The 16966-nt window shown below is 32.1% G+C and overlaps 2 protein-coding genes across 7 annotated transcripts; one reads left to right on the top strand and one right to left on the bottom strand.

The window, feature by feature from the left end:
* The first annotated feature begins 84 nt into the window (after positions 1 to 84).
* LOC663149 (uncharacterized protein) lies at positions 85 to 9772 on the top strand. 5 transcript variants are annotated; one of them, XM_064358960.1, is made up of 6 exons: positions 85 to 240; positions 370 to 428; positions 5167 to 5603; positions 5653 to 6010; positions 8915 to 9096; positions 9144 to 9772. In XM_064358960.1, exons 2-6 carry the CDS (start codon positions 390 to 392, stop codon positions 9556 to 9558), a joined length of 1431 nt encoding a protein of 476 aa, XP_064215030.1. In that variant the 5' UTR covers positions 85 to 240; positions 370 to 389; the 3' UTR covers positions 9559 to 9772. The 5 variants fall into 5 exon arrangements, with proteins under 5 accessions (XP_064215030.1, XP_064215033.1, XP_064215031.1 ...); XM_064358963.1 differs by lacking the exon at positions 370 to 428 and having other exon boundaries at positions 136 to 240; XM_064358961.1 differs by lacking the exon at positions 85 to 240 and having other exon boundaries at positions 370 to 488.
* On the bottom strand, positions 9752 to 16905 carry LOC663094 (uncharacterized). 2 transcript variants are annotated; one of them, XM_969155.5, is made up of 8 exons: positions 15652 to 16904; positions 15307 to 15604; positions 12000 to 12136; positions 11740 to 11954; positions 11432 to 11685; positions 10340 to 10539; positions 10161 to 10291; positions 9752 to 10110 (listed from the first exon to the last, which is right to left on the bottom strand). In XM_969155.5, exons 1-8 carry the CDS (start codon positions 16703 to 16705, stop codon positions 9841 to 9843), a joined length of 2559 nt encoding a protein of 852 aa, XP_974248.2. In that variant the 5' UTR covers positions 16706 to 16904; the 3' UTR covers positions 9752 to 9840. The 2 variants fall into 2 exon arrangements, 1 of the variants encoding a protein (XP_974248.2); XR_010335449.1 differs by having other exon boundaries at positions 9907 to 10110; positions 10380 to 10539; positions 15652 to 16905.
* Positions 16906 to 16966: the final 61 nt, after the last annotated feature.

The following is a 16966-nucleotide window of genomic DNA, read 5'->3' as shown; positions in this document are numbered from 1 at the left end:
TAGTGACTTATTTTGGTCATAATTTCACTCTAGAAATCAATACAATTTGACTTGATAATAAAAGTAAAGTATTTGCAAGCACGAATGGCTAATTACTTCGACGTATCGATTAATCGATAATTTTCGGTTAAAAAACGTAGTCCAATTGTTCGGTAGTGCTGTGTCAACTGTCATATTTTATTATGTCAGTCGAAAATTTTAAATAGTTGTGTATAAACAAAATTGGCGATTTGTACAAAAGTAAGTAAGGAATTGCTTATTTGATATTAACTAGTTCTCTTAGACACTTGTATATTATGAAAATTAAAAAAAAGTGCCCCCTTTTGGAAACTAGGTCACAGACTTAAACCTAGCATTTGTCTGTTTTAGTGGCCTTTTGAATTAACGAGATGAATATGTCAACGGCGACTCCGCTACAGCCCCTCACTGTAAATATGATGTACTTTTAAATGGTTGCTGCACGTAGATGTCGCATGAGAACTAGAACTGTAAATATGTATTTTTTGCACTTTTTAAACCATTTGAGCACTTATCACATGTATTGGTGGCTGCAGGCTGTCACTAACAGGCCTTATCACAGTACCAGTTGAACAGGTTAAGGATACGATTTTGCAATTAAATATTTGGGTGATAATATATCGTTAAAGGTCAAGTGTCAACACCTATTTTTCTCACCAATGAACACATTTTTTTAATTAAAAAATCGCCCCCTGACCCGTATTAGAAATCTAAGTTTTCCAAAGGAACGCCCCCATAAATCAATGCTTGTGTTTAAAGAGTATTTTCAGGCGTGAGTCATATTTCGTCTTTTGGAATGCTGTTGATTTGCGCAAATTTTTATTGCATTTGATATTGAAAAGCACACGTGTTTGGTTCTTGTCAAATAATGATTTTTTATTCAACGATAAAGTTTATAAACAAATACGATTTATTGGTGGGGTGAGGGTCAGCTGAATAATAGCAATTTTAAAAGAGACGAGCAGGCAACTTAATCAGTAGTCCTCCACTACTCTGACCCTTAATATCTCAACACCAGTGGTTGAAATTTTCGAAAGATGAAGAAGGAATACGGTGCCATCAATTCGTGCGAATACTACGTAAGTATTTTTCGATTTTTATTTATTTATTTTTTTTTTGAAAAAGTGTAATTCGTAAAATTCGGTTCTTTGTCAGTTTGATTAATCACATGGAAACTTTCCACCGGCTATCATTGTTTGTGCTGGTTCAAAAGAATTTGACACACAACATGCAAGAGCCACCAATTTTGATAAACGAAGCGATAAATATTTACACAGATGTGGAACAATTCACGTGCGGCTCGTTTTAATTTTTTTCGTTGGATAATCAATTTAGTTTATGCCATTTTTTCACCTAATTGCTCAGTAAAATATGATAACCCGAATCTTCATCGAATTCTTGTCATGCCACTAACATTAATTGTTAGTTAAAATTCATCTGTACAAAGATTATCGGAAATGTTTTACCATTCATTGGGAATGATAGAACATGAGAGGAAATTTACTTTTCGATAAATGTTTTTTATCGTCTGGTTCATAATAAGATTGTGAGCGCTTCTTTTACACTTTATTTCATCCTGTCTGAGGGGAAACTTTCTTTAACAATAACAAGTCATTAACGATTGGAAAATTTTTGTGAAAACCAAATCAGGGACGATTAAAGCTGTTGAGTAAATAAGGATATACCCGCATGTCCAATCTGCTTGGACGTGGTAATAACACCAATAACAACCAGAATTAAAAAAATAAGTCATCAAAAGACGCGATGAATTGTTAAATAAAAGGTCGAGGTAAAATCAAAAATTTTGATAACCTCTCGATAAGTTAAAGAATTCGTTTTGACCAAAAACTGACCCAGTAGAATCAACTGGTTGTCGGTTTTTTTCCTATCTTGAATAATCACTTCAAATAACGAAAAATAAGATATTGGGAAAAAGTTCCACAAACAGACGTAATATTGTGTTTACCAATGTGAATAATTAAACAAAACTTTGTTCCCCCTATTCTGTGTAAAACTGTATTATTCGTGGTAAGTATTAACATGATTATCAGTGGCATATTATTTAAAAAATAAGAAATGCATTGTGTCCACAATATTGTGGATATTACTAGATACAAGTGAATAGCTGATAATTTCCTATTTATTTTAGTTTGATGTTGATAAAACACAGCCTCTAGGTGCTACCGCCACAATTGTTTGTTCATTTTTTTAAAATAATATTAAAAAAACTACTTTGTTTTAATTATTCAGAAAGACGCAGTGTAATTGGGACAAAAATATACGATAACAATTTTTTATAGAAAAATTTACTACTTTTGTAGATAACAATAGGTAAAACATTCAGTATAAAGTCGTAAAGCACACAGTATAAATTCATAAAGTAACTCCATGTTCACTCCTGAAATTAATTTTTCATTATACAGGGTGAGTCTGCTTACAATAATTAATTTTTTGACCTCGACAACTGTAACTGACATGTTTACAAATTTTTGACAGCTATCGTCTACAGTATCTGATTTTTAGAAGGTATTTGTGCAATATCAGGATATCACACACGAGTACGGTACGAAAATGTTAGGCTTTTAGAGACACCGAAGAAAAAGATACTTTACGATAAATGTTCATTAAAGATGAAAGAAGATACCGTTCTTACTTATCTACTTAGTATTCAAAAATAAAGTCATTTTCATTTTATTTTTTGGCAAGATTCTGATCAACGCCATCACGTGGAACGCATAGATTTGAGTTAATCGTAAAACGATCTTCGGCCAAAAAGTTTGGTGCGTTATTTATGTTAAGTTTCACGCTGTAAATTATACCTACCTCACATCTAATGTAAATAACTATTGATTAAATGGAATTCTAGAAAAAATTTGAAAAAAAAATATGCATTACAAAAGCTGTGTTCGCCATTTTCAAGTTAAATATCGAGTAAAGACTGAATATTCTTAAATAAAAGAAACTTTATGGCACTTGGTAAAGAGTTTTTTTTAATTTCTGTAACTAATTCCCAGTTTCATAAATTGATTAATTGGCCACAAAAACACAATTAGGTTTTATTGCTGCTTATCAGAAATTTAATATCCGTTTTTGTTATCATTACGAGCACCGGATCCAGAGTTTATCTCCTAAATACGAGTACATAGCATACTGTTTTTATAATTAATCCCTTAATTGAATCGCTGGAAAAAACAACATTTTTTTAATATTAAACTTGTTTAAATTGTTTAAAATAAAATAATAATTGTTCTAATCCTAATTATAACAAAAACAAAATGCATTTATTTAATTATTGTTAACACAAAAAATAAGACAAATAAATCATTAAAGTGATTAAGGTGACGTAATATTAAAATGCCTACCGGATATAATCATAGCATTTCAAAGCAGGAATTAACTGTTCATAGAAATAATGAGCCGTATGAATAAAGTTAAGTAAATGCTTTTATAGTAAAAGTTAGAGAGAATTTATATTTTATGTGAAACAAAGAGTAAAAATTATAGTAAAATCGTTTGCTTTTGTTAGCCAATGTATTTTTTTGCACGACTGAGCTCTATTTGATTGTTTACTGTGCTTGTTTCCAAGACAGTACGTGGTGTTTACTAGTTACTACGTCGAAAGGTGTCGGTAAGTAAATTAGGCGTCGGTAAGTAATTTTGTCGACGCCTTGGACGTAGCAACCGGTAACCATAACCTGCTGTCTTGACAATTATTTTGACATTATTTAATAAATCTTTAAAAAAAATTAAGAGTCGTGCAAAAAACGCTATAAGCATCACTAACGTTAAGGATAGCCGATCTCAGACAACGATAAAATTATCTTCGATTGGTAAACTCTCCTTAGCGTTCTTGATACTTAATATACTATTGTTACGATGTTGTTACAATTAGTTTGTTTTGCTCAATTAATGAGAAAAATATTTTTTGGAACGTATAAAACGTGGAAGTAGAAAATATACAGTGAGTTTGAAGTAAATTGATATCTTTATTATGGGTCTTTTTCCAAAAAAATCCTCGAACGAGTCGAATTTATTTTAATAAATTCTACACTTTGATATTATTTCAAAATTTATGACGTAATTTTTTTTGAGTTTTTGAAAAATTACGTAATTTTTAATTATGGCAACCGATTTTTTTCTCTACTGATTTTGATAGTACAATCCTTTCCGGTAAGTTAGAAACAATCAAAAAAATAAAATTGAAAAAAGTATAAAATAAAAAAGTTATATATAGTTTTACACAAGGTGCCTTATTTTTAATGATCGAATTTTATTTTAGCAGAATGATTTTTTTATTTATTTCTTTTTGTTTAGGTTTCTTAGTAAGTGTTTTCATGCTAATTATATTGTTAAAAAAAATTAAGAAGAACTGTCGCCCCCTTATAAAATAAGGAACAAAACGATAATTTTTGTATGTATTTTTTATTGTTATTACTAGGAAGATAAAGTACTGTACTGTCAGGAACAGTACACAAAATTTTCGATTGCCATTAAAAAAATGACATCATTACTCAAACCAATAACATCATAAACCGTGCTATGGTCTCAAAATGTTAGCATTTATAAAAATCAAATCGAACTGTTTTTTTTTGAAAAATGAGTAAAGTGACATTAACAAGATATGAATTATATGCGTTACTAAACTCACTCCGGATATTAAGAAATTACTCACCCACTTTTACATAAAAATGAAAAGTTTAAGCTTATTAAAAAATTATGAACATAATTCAATGCAACCGTTAAACACTTTGTATCCTTTGCAAAACTTAGAGACTATTCGACGGCATTTGCTATCTAAACAACAATAATTAAAAAGATAGCGCGACCTCAAACTTAGGATAAGAAAGTTGTCTTACGTTATGCTTTCAATTTCACTGGCATTTCTCTTTTCACGGACAGGTTCAAGCGGTGTTATTATTTAACCATTTTGTTAATCAATTGATTCGTTATAGTAAAATAAACAAAAAAAAATATTATCTAGTCCACCACTGATATCGTAAGTACGTAAATAGATAGCACTTTCGTCAAACATGTAATCGCACCTTCACACCATATGTTTAATAATACCACAAGTGTTTAAAAAATGAATCTCAAGGTATAACCAATCACAGTTTTACCAATAACAAATCAATTACCTCTCCACTGCAGGACTCCAAACTACTCCTCACCAAATCATCGAAAAATGACAAAGACGAGAAGCAACGTTTACTCGACAGCGACGCCCCCGACGTCTCCCTGGACCTGGACTCGGCATCGGGCGAAGACTTTTCCGAAGACCCAACGCTCAACCGAAAACTGGAACACCCAACTTCGAACTTTGACACGATGATACACTTACTGAAAGGCAACATTGGAACGGGAATTTTGGCAATGCCCGACGCTTTCCGCAACGCTGGCTGGGTGGTGGGTCTGTTCGGGACCATGTTCATGGGTTTCATTTGCACACATTGCATGCACATGCTGGTGGCTTGCGCCCATGAACTGTGCCGACGAACGCAAAAACCCGCACTCAGTTTCGACGAAGTTGTTGAAAATGCGTTCAAAACGGGCCCACAACCATTGCAACGTTTCAGTCAAATTGCAAAGTAACTTTTTTCGTAATTTCAAAACACACAAATAATGTTTCGATTGCAGGACTTTGATTAATCTTTTCTTGTGCATCACCCAGTTGGGCTTCTGTTGCGTTTATTTTGTCTTCGTGGCTGCGAATCTCCACGATGTTATCAAGCACTATTTTTTCGATATTAGTGTGCACTGGTATCTGGTGATACTTCTGATTCCTATGGTTCTACTTAACTTTGTTAAAAGTTTGAAATATTTGACTCCGGCGTCACTTTTTGCATCAATCTTGACTTGTAGCGGTTTGGTTATAACTTTTTTCTACATGCTTCAAGACCTACCTGATACTTCGACAGTGCAAGCGTTTTCGAGTTGGTCACAATTGCCGCTTTATTTCGGGACTGCGATTTATGCTTTTGAGGGCATTGGTGTGGTAAGTCACTTTTAATTAAGTTGAAGACAAGTTCCATTAATTTTACAAAAGCAAAACTGTTTGTTAACCGGAGAAGCTTAACAATTGTTTATTTATTTTTTTTACAAACATTTGTTAATTTTCAAACCTTTTTAAAAGTTTTCGTCCTATTATTGAAATGCTATATGTATTCAGCGGACAAAGGACTTAAATAAACTTAAACAAAGAAGTCTCTAAAGATGCAGATTCCGGCTAATTCAGATTAGCAACATTTATCTCAGAAAAGGTCAACTGTAATTCAGTTAATAGTATCTACTTCAGAAAATTGTAATGCATAATTTTAGATTTGATTTAAGAAAAACATTTGTCGTAAGTCAAAAAATCAAATTGCATATGAATTAATTATCAAAAGATTTACTAAAACACCACATGTACAGAGTAAAGTAAAATCAAAATAGTTGTACTAATATAGAGCTTTACATGTCCGCTAAGCAAAGAAACGGAATTGTAGTCAAGAACATAACTTTGATTTTCGGTAATACATATTTTGTAATTTTAAATTTAAAACCTAAATCAAAATTCTTATCTGAAAAAAATGCAATTATGTGCAAGATTTTATATCTGAAATTAAATAGTTTACTAATCTGAATTACAATTAACATTTCTGAAATATACAGGGTGTCTTTTGACCCGAGGAAAATAAACATTTCTAGTTGAATTAATTAATTAATTAAAGGAATTTTTATCATATACAGTGTGATCTGCTAAAAGTTTTTTACTAACTATAAGCTGTTTCAAAACTGTAAAAACGCGAACGTCTCATTTCACCGAATTATTTTTTTAAATAAGATATAAACATATAATGAATATAACAACTAATTTTAAGCGAAAATGCGACGTTGGGGTTTTATAGTTTTGAAACAGCTAATATATTTCAAGAACTAATAGTCGCACGGAAATCAGCGTTTGCTATTAAATACTATATAAATTTCTCTATGCATATGAATGTTTTCAAAAAATTTCTACGAGTCCTTCTAAGTAAAATTAATTAAAAATATTAATAGTATGTATTAAAATAAAATAGAAGATATAAAAATATTAACCGAAATTTTATGATTTTTAGTAGTGTTATTCTAAAATCATGATGCTTAAATAATATTTTGAGCAAAAAATTCTTAATAAAACTATTGCTAGTACCAAAATTACCTTTACTTGAATTTTTAATTTTTACTTAAATTATTTTTTGTGATTCCTTTTTAGAGATTTTTTGTACAGCAGAACAATGTCTAAGCATTGCTTTGTTTTAAAATAATATAGGAAGTTTATTTATTATAGGAGATAATAAAGAGATTGTTTATATACAAGTGAAAAGACTAAGTTCAAGAGTGACGAAGTCTTTATCATCGCGTATAATACAACATTGTTTCTATAGAAGAACTTTAAGTTTAAGAGAAAAAAGTTATTGTTAATCCTTTTAAATTAACGTTGAATTCTGTAAATTTAATTGAATAAAATAAATTTCACACATTCTCAACTCAAAAGAGTTGACCAAGAAATAATTTAACAACTGCTATAGAAAAATATTTTTTCCAGCAGATCTAATATTAATTAAATTAATTTTAATTATAAAGAATTGTAGACAAATTCTAAACACATCACATACAGAGAGAAAAATATAAAGTATGCAACTGCAAACGCTAAATTCTGGGTGATAATTAGTTTCAATATTTTTTCAATTTATTCTTAGTGTCTCACAGTCAGTCAAACCTTAAAAATTTTGAACGATATCAATTAGACTATTAATTTCTTTTTTTACTTTACTGGAAATATTTATTTTCCTACATTTGAAAAAGATTTAGAAGTAATATTTTATTAAATATACTTTACCCTTTCGCAAATACAGTAGAAAAAGATGTAGAATGTGTAATTTTTAATTCAGTTATAAAATTTCGGACATTTTGGATTTTTAAACTTAAAATCGGAAAATACCATAAAGAATCAAATCTATGTTCTTGATTAAATATTCTCATTACGTTTCTTTGCTGGCTTACGTAAAAGCCTTATTTTAATTTATTTTTGAAAAATATGAAATATTATTCAAAAAAAACTTATGTATTTAATTTTAATAACTCATAATGTTTTCTTAAATCCTTACTACTTTGAATTACATCTAACTACAGTTGAAAATGAAATACAAGTTACAAAATACAGACTGATCCAGAAATACTGAGTCTGTTTGCAACGCATTTGAAAGTATTTGTGCTCGTAATTTGCAACATTGCAACTGAATTCGATTTTTCTTGACAATTATTTGACGTACAACCCCACAAGAATGTTAAATTGTTGTTAACTGGAAGCGAACTCCATTGGTATCCTTAAAAATTGAAGTCCAGTGTTGCCAACAGACTCAGTATTTCTGGATCAGTCTGTAGTATATTATTATACGAGTTTTATAAGACGTTCTTTTGTGACACGAGTAGTTTTGGAGCACGACGCAGAAGTGCTCCAATAGAATGAGTGCCACAATTAAGTCTTATAAAACGAGTGTAATATAATATTTTTGTTGTTTGTTTTTGTTCAGTTTAACTTATCAGAATCTGTTCAAACTATTTCCTCTTGATTTTGTTAATTATCCAGGCTTTATCAATAAACGACTTGACGCTGTTGACAGATCACACACTAGATTACAGTGATGACACTCAGCACAGCACTGCCAATACAACTCCTAAAAATTTACTAAAAGGAGTTGCACAAAAGTTCTCTTTGTGAAACTACTTTCAGTTTCACAATGAATTGTTCATATCAGCTACGTCAGTTGACCTTTTCTGAAATACATTTGAAAAAGGTGTAGTTTTGCTTGAGTAAACTCCAATACCTTCCTTATCAACTCTATATTGAACCAACTAACTAAAAATTTTGTTGAAGATTTTACCGTTGGAAAACAACATGAAATCGCCGCAAGATTTCGGCGGTTGGACCGGAGTTTTAAACACCGGAATGGTAATAGTGGCAACCCTGTACACAGCTGTGGGTTTTTTCGGTTACTTGAAATATGGGGATCAAGCGGTTTTGGGGAGCGTTACTCTCTTATTGCCACCAAATGAATTGTAAGTTGCCAAAAAATAAGTGCTATAACTATTACATATTTTTTTAGGTTGGCACAATCGGTCCGGTTGATGATGGCAGTGGCGATTTTCCTCTCCTACAGTCTCCAGTTTTACGTTCCTTTTAACATTGTGTGGCCTTGGGTCAAGGATTATTTTCATTCGGATAAATCGAAACGATTGGCCGAACATGCAACGCGAACAATTCTAGTTTTTGTAACGTTTGCGTTAGCCATCGCGATTCCGAATTTGGGTGCTGTTATTTCGCTGGTTGGGGCTTTCAGTAGCTCAGCTTTAGCTTTAATTTTCCCGCCTTTGATCGAAATTATCACTTTCTGGCCCGACAAATTAGGCAAAAATAACTGGATCTTGTGGAAAGATTTGGCGATTGTTTTGTTCGGCTTTGTCGGGTTTATTATCGGGTCGTATGTCAGTCTGTTGAATATTTTGCAGCCGGAAATGTGAATTTGGCCCCAAATCTCATGATAATAATGGTGACAATAATGTATTTATTTTAATTTAATTCTTTGTATATATAATTTTAAGTATTATTAGGTGAGGTGTTAGCACACCCCTTTCCTGTGACATCAGTATTCCAAAATTTGTATAAATCGATGTACATATTTTTATGTTTTTATTACGTTAGGTGAAGAGAAAATATATTCTATGTTTGCCTTTACTTCGTCATTATTAAAAACTATACACCAAACAAACATCACATTTTGCCACTCACAGGCACTTAAAATATTATTCAATAGAGTCCAATAACTCGTACGTCAAAGTACACAAAGCTTTCAATCTGGTGATTGTGCCATTTTGGCAAGCTTTCGTTAAATTGTGACTCAAATCGAACGGATCTTGGACACAAAACGGAGTCAAACCACGGAATTGGAATTGCTCCCCGTTTTCACTTTGTATTCTCTGAACATAACTCTTCATTTCAATTGGTAATAATTCCTGGGGTCTTTCGTTGAAACACAATTTCGGAATAGTATTACCCAACAATGGACAAACCACCTACAAGAACCAAGTAAACCACAAACAATTAACAAAAAACACAAACACACTTGATTGGCGTAGTCAAACTTCGAATAGTAATAAAAAAATTCACGCAACAATTGTGTCACTCCTCCAGTGTAGGGTTTAACGAACTCTTTCATTTTTTCGATAGGAACTGTGTAGTTTAGAGTCTCCCAACCTACGATTTGAAATGAGTAAAAATAATCACTTGGTTTTATTAAACAACCATCAATAATTAACGATTGTGTTGGATTGTAAGCCCTTACTGTTTTAACAGACAAGAGAAATCCACCAGTTTGGAGGAAAAAAACCGCCATTAGAGCCAACCCATAGTTGGTTATGTGTTCGTGAAGTCGGCAATAATCCGACCACCGCTTCAGCAACAAAATAAATGATTGTGTGATCGGTTGCAACTCCATACAAAACCTGAAATTTTATTAATTGATTCAGTGACGAGCTAAATCACCATAAACAGGCAAAAATTAAAAAATAATTGGCATATTCAAATTTCCCGCCTTTGGTGTCAAAGAACTCAAGTGTCAAAGCAACCAATGAAATGATGTTGACCTGACGTCACGTCCCTTAGTTTTTGTGATAAATACAGTGTTTAGTGCCAAAATAATTGAAATTTTATCAACAACGACATAATGGTATCAAATTCCCTAAATGCTGGCAGCCACTATCGAAAACGAAAATTAAGGTTAGTTGTTTTAAATACAATTTTGCCTGATACGAATACAAAACCATAGAAAACAGCGTTTTCACAAAATATTTTGTAAAATGGAGAAATTTTAGCTTAAGAAGGCTCAAAATGGAAACTAAAATTTTTAAGAAAACTAATAAACAATTACAAATGGATGTTCATGTCATTTGATCGTTTGTTAAGTTTTTTTTACAAAAACATTAAAACTAATGAGTTCTTTTAGCCCAATAGAACTCAGTTACAAATAGTACAGTGAAACCTCGATTTATAAATTCATAGAAAATAATGTTTACGAGTCTATAGTATTCTAGAATTTGCAACCTTTTAAACACTATAAATTTTCAACAACCGGTGTAACAATTTGTTGGACATGTTCTAGTAATTTTATGCAACATAATAGGTGAGTTTTTTTTGTTGAAAGACGCTGGTCTGTTTCGGCCAAATTGAGCAGTGTTTTTACCTTAAAAAACTATACTTTGGCATTTGAAAGATTTTGAAGCAATTAAAACCTTCGCCTTTTTTAGGAAATTTCACAAATAATATTGGTTTCAATAAAAAATGAGTTAAATTTAGACCTGTTAATCACTGTTGTGATTAATGTTGGACTTTACCTACCTCAGAAATTTGGTGTTTTCGACGCCTAAGCCATGCCTGAACGAAACATCACAATCCAAGTCTGTAAAATTGTGATGAACTTTGACAATGGGCGTTCTGGCCGTTGGAATGGACACAACAGAATGAAACTGATCCTTAAACGCCTTGAACACCTTACTTGCTTTCTTAACAATTTGTTCCTGACTTTGTGCATCCTGTTGCCTCTCACCTAAATACATATCACCCGTGTCCATAAACACATCCAAATCACTTTGCTACACACAAATTATTTAATTAGTTAACAATCAGGACAAGCACCCAAAACTAACATTATTCCCCAAGCCTGATATTCTCGATCCGAAAGGATAAGCCTTGCAAGTTGGGTAAATCCCGCACAAGGCCTGTTCCAAATCGTCACAACATTCTTTCAATTTATCTCGATTCTCAATGACTTTGTTTGCTTCGATTTGCATTCGTTCGGCTTCTTCTTGGATGAAAGCTTTAGTTCGGAAAAGTCTTTTGACAGAGAAAGGGAGTTTAACATCTACAAAAGTGGGTTATTTTAAGGGTTGTAAAGAGAAGGGACAACCTTTAGCTCGGTTTTTCCCACCACGTGATGAAATGTGGCGACTGAGGGATAATTCATCGCCGAAAATTACAAGGAGGCAAGTTTTGCATTCGTATTCACATACTTTTTGTTTGCGGGCTGGAGTCATGCTATCGTGTCTGAAAAATCGACTGATGTAGTGTTGCATCAAATGACCTCAACTTTTGAACTGGAGGTACATTTTTAACAATCATTATTATTTTATGCCTGACAACAAGCACTTGAATGCAGTTATTATCAAACTTTAGTGGATATCTGCGTTACGCAATGAACACTACAGGGGCAAAACAAGGAATGTTTTTTTTTCAAAAATTTACACTAAAAGTTAATAACGTCATGTTGTAGGAAAAACTGAGATCTGTTAACGCTGTCTATTCAGGAAAATAAAATTTCTTTACAATATTGTTATTTCTAATACCTATGCTCATTTTAATATATTTTAGAGGATGAATAAACAGTTTATTTTTTACTTTATTCGTGTTGTCAATAGTGTTGCAACTAAAGAGTTGCTATAAATTTTTTATTCAATCTTTTGATTTATTTTATTCAACTTTTTGATTAAACTGTTGTTTTAATAAAAAGATTTAGAGCCAGTTTCATAATCGAAATAAAGTTCTCATCCCTTGTACGACTTATTCCTGCCTTATTCCGTACGCACTTTTTGCTGCATCCTTGTTAAGTCCTTGTTAATGAATATATTAGCTGTTTCAAAACTATAAAAACACAAAGGTCGCATTTTCTCTCAAAATTAGCTGTTATTAATTTTTCCTCAATTTAAATTAAATTAATTAGCGAATGTCAAAGATGTCAATTTTTCTCTAAAAAATTTCATATTCATGCACTTCAAAACAAATAACAGCTAATGTAATTTGATACTTTTAAATTGAGATCTAATCATTAATAAGTATTTTACAATTTTATCAATCTTATTTAAAAAAATAATTCGGTCAAAGCGACGTTGGCGTTTTTATAGTTTTGAAACAGCTAATACACCATTGCGTGGTTTGTAAGATTTTAACATATTGCGCACATCATGGGTTGATCTTGATTAGACGAAAAGACGAGGTAGCATTTTTTGAACTACCAATTCGGAAACATTTTGTTATTTTAATATTAATTCCACTATCCGTTAAGAATTTTTCGATTGTCTTTCTTCAATTTCATCGAAAATTTTTTCATAACAATTAGATCGGAGGGGCCAGTTTGTGCTATAGAATTAGGTCTTGCGATTTTTAACTTCATTACGCAGTTTTTTGTTTTTTTCTTCCAAATCATTAATCTCGTTATTCATTTCGAACAGTGTTTGCGATAACGAATTTATCGTAGCAGTGAGAGTTCTGATAGAGTTTCTTCCAACACAGCACTTTTTTTTGTTAGCACATGCCGAATCCATAGTAGTTAGCACATATTATAAACAACATTTAATTAATGCTCCTTAAATTCGATTATGAAACTGACCATTAATACATAAAATATTTTATTAATAGGAAGTATAATGTCTGAAAACGCCTAAACAGAATCTTAGATCTAGTAGTTCTGAGCAAATTTCCTTGTAACAACATTTTTTTTATTTCACTTGACTGACCCCAAAAAACAATCTCGTACTGGATAAGAGATAGGAAATGTGCGTAATATATCATTTTTAAACTGTCTAGTTTCAGATATTTCTTTACTATTCTAATTGCGTAGTCGACTGTTTTTACTTTTTACATAAATTATTTGATTTATTTACATCGGCTCAAATTATTGCCTATATGGACTACTAAAAAACGTGTAGCATTGTTACCGTTTTATCAACATTTAGAGCTAGTCTGTTAAAGTTGAACTACCTCTCAGTTTTATCTAAACTATTCGTTTTAATTATTATATTACAGTTTCTTAGCAAAGTTCAACACAATCAACAAAAGTTGCTTGAGCTTAATTTACATTTACAACACTTTACAGCATATACAGGGTGGATCAGAAATACGTGTGGTAATTTTAACAGGTAATAAAACTCATCAAATACCACAACTTTTCTATATAACTTTTTGCAAAATTCTTATTTATAATTTTCAGGATTTTTCTTGTTTCTTTTGTGCAAACGAGCCGGTCAGTGTTTAATAATTAGTTTGTCTCCATAGCAACAGTTTTCATTGTTGTTTTAAATTGTTGAATTATCCGTTTCTATTACAAAAAAAAAATAGTTCAGCTCTTTTATTTTTGTACCCATAGGCGAATACATGTTTCAGTATCTTATCTTTTTCCCATTTTAAGTAAATTTGTAAGTTTGTTTATTGAAAAATTACAAATAGAAAAAATGTTTTATTTGTTGAACTCTGTTACCTGTTAAAATTAAAACACGTATTTCTAATATATCCTGTCTCAAAACTATAAAAACCCCAACGTCGCATTTTTTCTCAAAACTAGAAGTTATAAATTATTTATGCACTTCGAAAAATATTACCTAATATTAATAAAATGTTTAATAATTAGTCTACCACAGCAGTAACAAATGCCAGAACAAGCTTGCTTGCTTCAAAACTTTGTGTGAGTATTTTAATAGTTATTTATGTAGTCCACAAAATACAGTTTTAGCGGCGAAGAAGCCGAGTTCTTAATGAAATGAAGTAACCATTTTACAGAGCGTGTACCAAAAACAAATTTTAACGTTATATGCGACATGTTTACAGGGTTTCTCGCACATATTTTACCCATAAATTAGGCATTAAAAATAAACTGACCCATATTTTTTATTTAAAAACATTTCAAAAAATGCAAAGGACAAAAAAAAGTTTTTAAATTAAATGGGCTTTTAAACACTAGTAGCAGAAAAGCTAAACTAATTTGTACTACCAAGTTGTGAAACAATGTCACGGAGGGCCTCCTCATGGAGGCTAATACATAATTCCATAATAAAACGTATTTAGAAAAATATAAGGGTCCGTTTATTTTAAATACTTAATCTATCTAATCTACTTAGTGATAAGAGAGTAAATAGAAAACAGTCACAGTAAATCATCTTTGGATAGAAATAAATTTATAAAGTAGAGTAATTGGCTAAATAGTATTCAGATACAATATTCCTTATTTTTCCCCTGTACTTTTCAAACTAATTCAACTAATTATTACAACATTCTAAAATTCTAAAATGCAGATAAGAAAAGATAAACTCGTAACACAAACATTGATGAATCATCAATCTATCAAGTAGTTATGTTTGAAACACTATCTTATCACAACGACGGGGATTCACAGAGAACAATAATGACAAAGTCACAGATTAATCTGTGACCAAGTTAAGAATTACCTGTTTGGCCCATTGGTGAAATGGTCATCCCAGGCGTTTTCGTCCTTGATTAAAACATTACAAATTTCGCAAAAAAAATTGTATTTAGGGCACTCACGCCCTGTCAATTTTTTATGCAGAGGAGTCGAGATATGTTTCCATATCGTCAGGACTGCATTACTAAAATTAATTTTGCAAACGTTGCAACTGACCACCGAATTACAAAACGTAAAAAAACTCGAATGATTTTTGTATCTCGGGGGCAAATGTAGGCTATTTGGTTCAAAAATAACCTTGACAAAAGCACATTTTGGTTGTCCTACAATAAATCAATCAAATCAAGCTTAAAGGCTTAGTTATAATTACCGGGATTTTTCTCCTTCGTTTCTTTGATGGGTTTAACATCCCTTTTAGGCGCTGCATTGTTCACCACAACATCCTCATACACCCCCACTTGCATCTCAAGCAAGTAAAACTCGTTCAACTTGCCTTCAGGCGATAGAAAAATCTTCAGGAGTTTACTTTTATGCACCTTGTCTTTAATGTGGTCAATCACCGAAGTGTACTTTACAAATTCCTGACACAAGTGACATTTGACGATGTTGTGTACAGTGATTTCAGGGAGGAAATGCACTTGGTGGGCTTGAAAATTAGGCTCTTGACTTCGCCAAAACTCGTGATACTGTCTCAAAGCGCTCGTATTTGCGGGCGTTGAAGCGCATTTCAAGTGCCTTTGTCCCGCTGTGTGATTTTTGATCACATACGACGTCACTTTGTAAACTCTACCGCGGGAAATTAAACTGCACGGACAGAGGAGACAAACTGCACGCGCAGCCCCACTTTTCTGAACAGTGTGGTCCGAAATATGATCTCGTTTTCGAGCTGCGCTTACAAACGATTCAGGATAAAGGGTTTCCTCGACCACCGAATCGTATTTTATGACGAAATTAAATTTAAAATTATTTAAACCGTTGACCGGTTCAGGCTCCAACACTTGGTTGAGGTCTTCACTCAAGTCGTCGACAATTGAAGCGCTCGACGATTCTGACGAACTCACTAAATCGAAACCTTGGTTGTACGTTTCCTCAAAATGGGGGTGGTCTTGTAACACTCTCCACACGTTCTGCCAGGGCTCCACTTCAACAACTTCCTCACAGACATTACAAGTGAATAATTGCTTGCGTTGACTGACCGACTTGTTTATTTCCGAAATCGCACATTTGAGCTTTTTCTTAAGATTAAGAAGCAGGTATACAAAAAGTTCGCTTTCTTCCGGCTGACAACGTAAAAGATACAAACGTGCTATGCTATTAAACCAATCGGAAAACTCTTCGATTTTGAGTTTTACTTCGTTTTTAAAATTATCACAGAAGTCTGGTTTCAGATAACACTCGTTTTCCAAAGCTTCGATCAGGGACATGGTGGGATAACCTCACTTTTTGCACTTCAATCGGAATAAACGTAACAATAAAGTAACACCCAAAAATAACTACATAGCACTCCAGTTACGATAATTTTGCAAATAATAACATATTTGTGTTAAATTTGTTATTATAACCTCTGATATTTTCCAACTACGTCACACTAAAAAATAACACACCAAACAAATACTACCAACACGACATACACAACGACAAAAAACCCAAATTGGAAATTGGAGCAAAGGTTTATTAAAATATCT

Source organism: Tribolium castaneum, chromosome 9 (genome assembly GCF_031307605.1).
Source record: "Tribolium castaneum strain GA2 chromosome 9, icTriCast1.1, whole genome shotgun sequence".
In the NCBI taxonomy this organism is placed as follows: domain Eukaryota; kingdom Metazoa; phylum Arthropoda; class Insecta; order Coleoptera; family Tenebrionidae; genus Tribolium; species Tribolium castaneum.
This window is presented reverse-complemented; position numbering and strand designations above follow the sequence as displayed.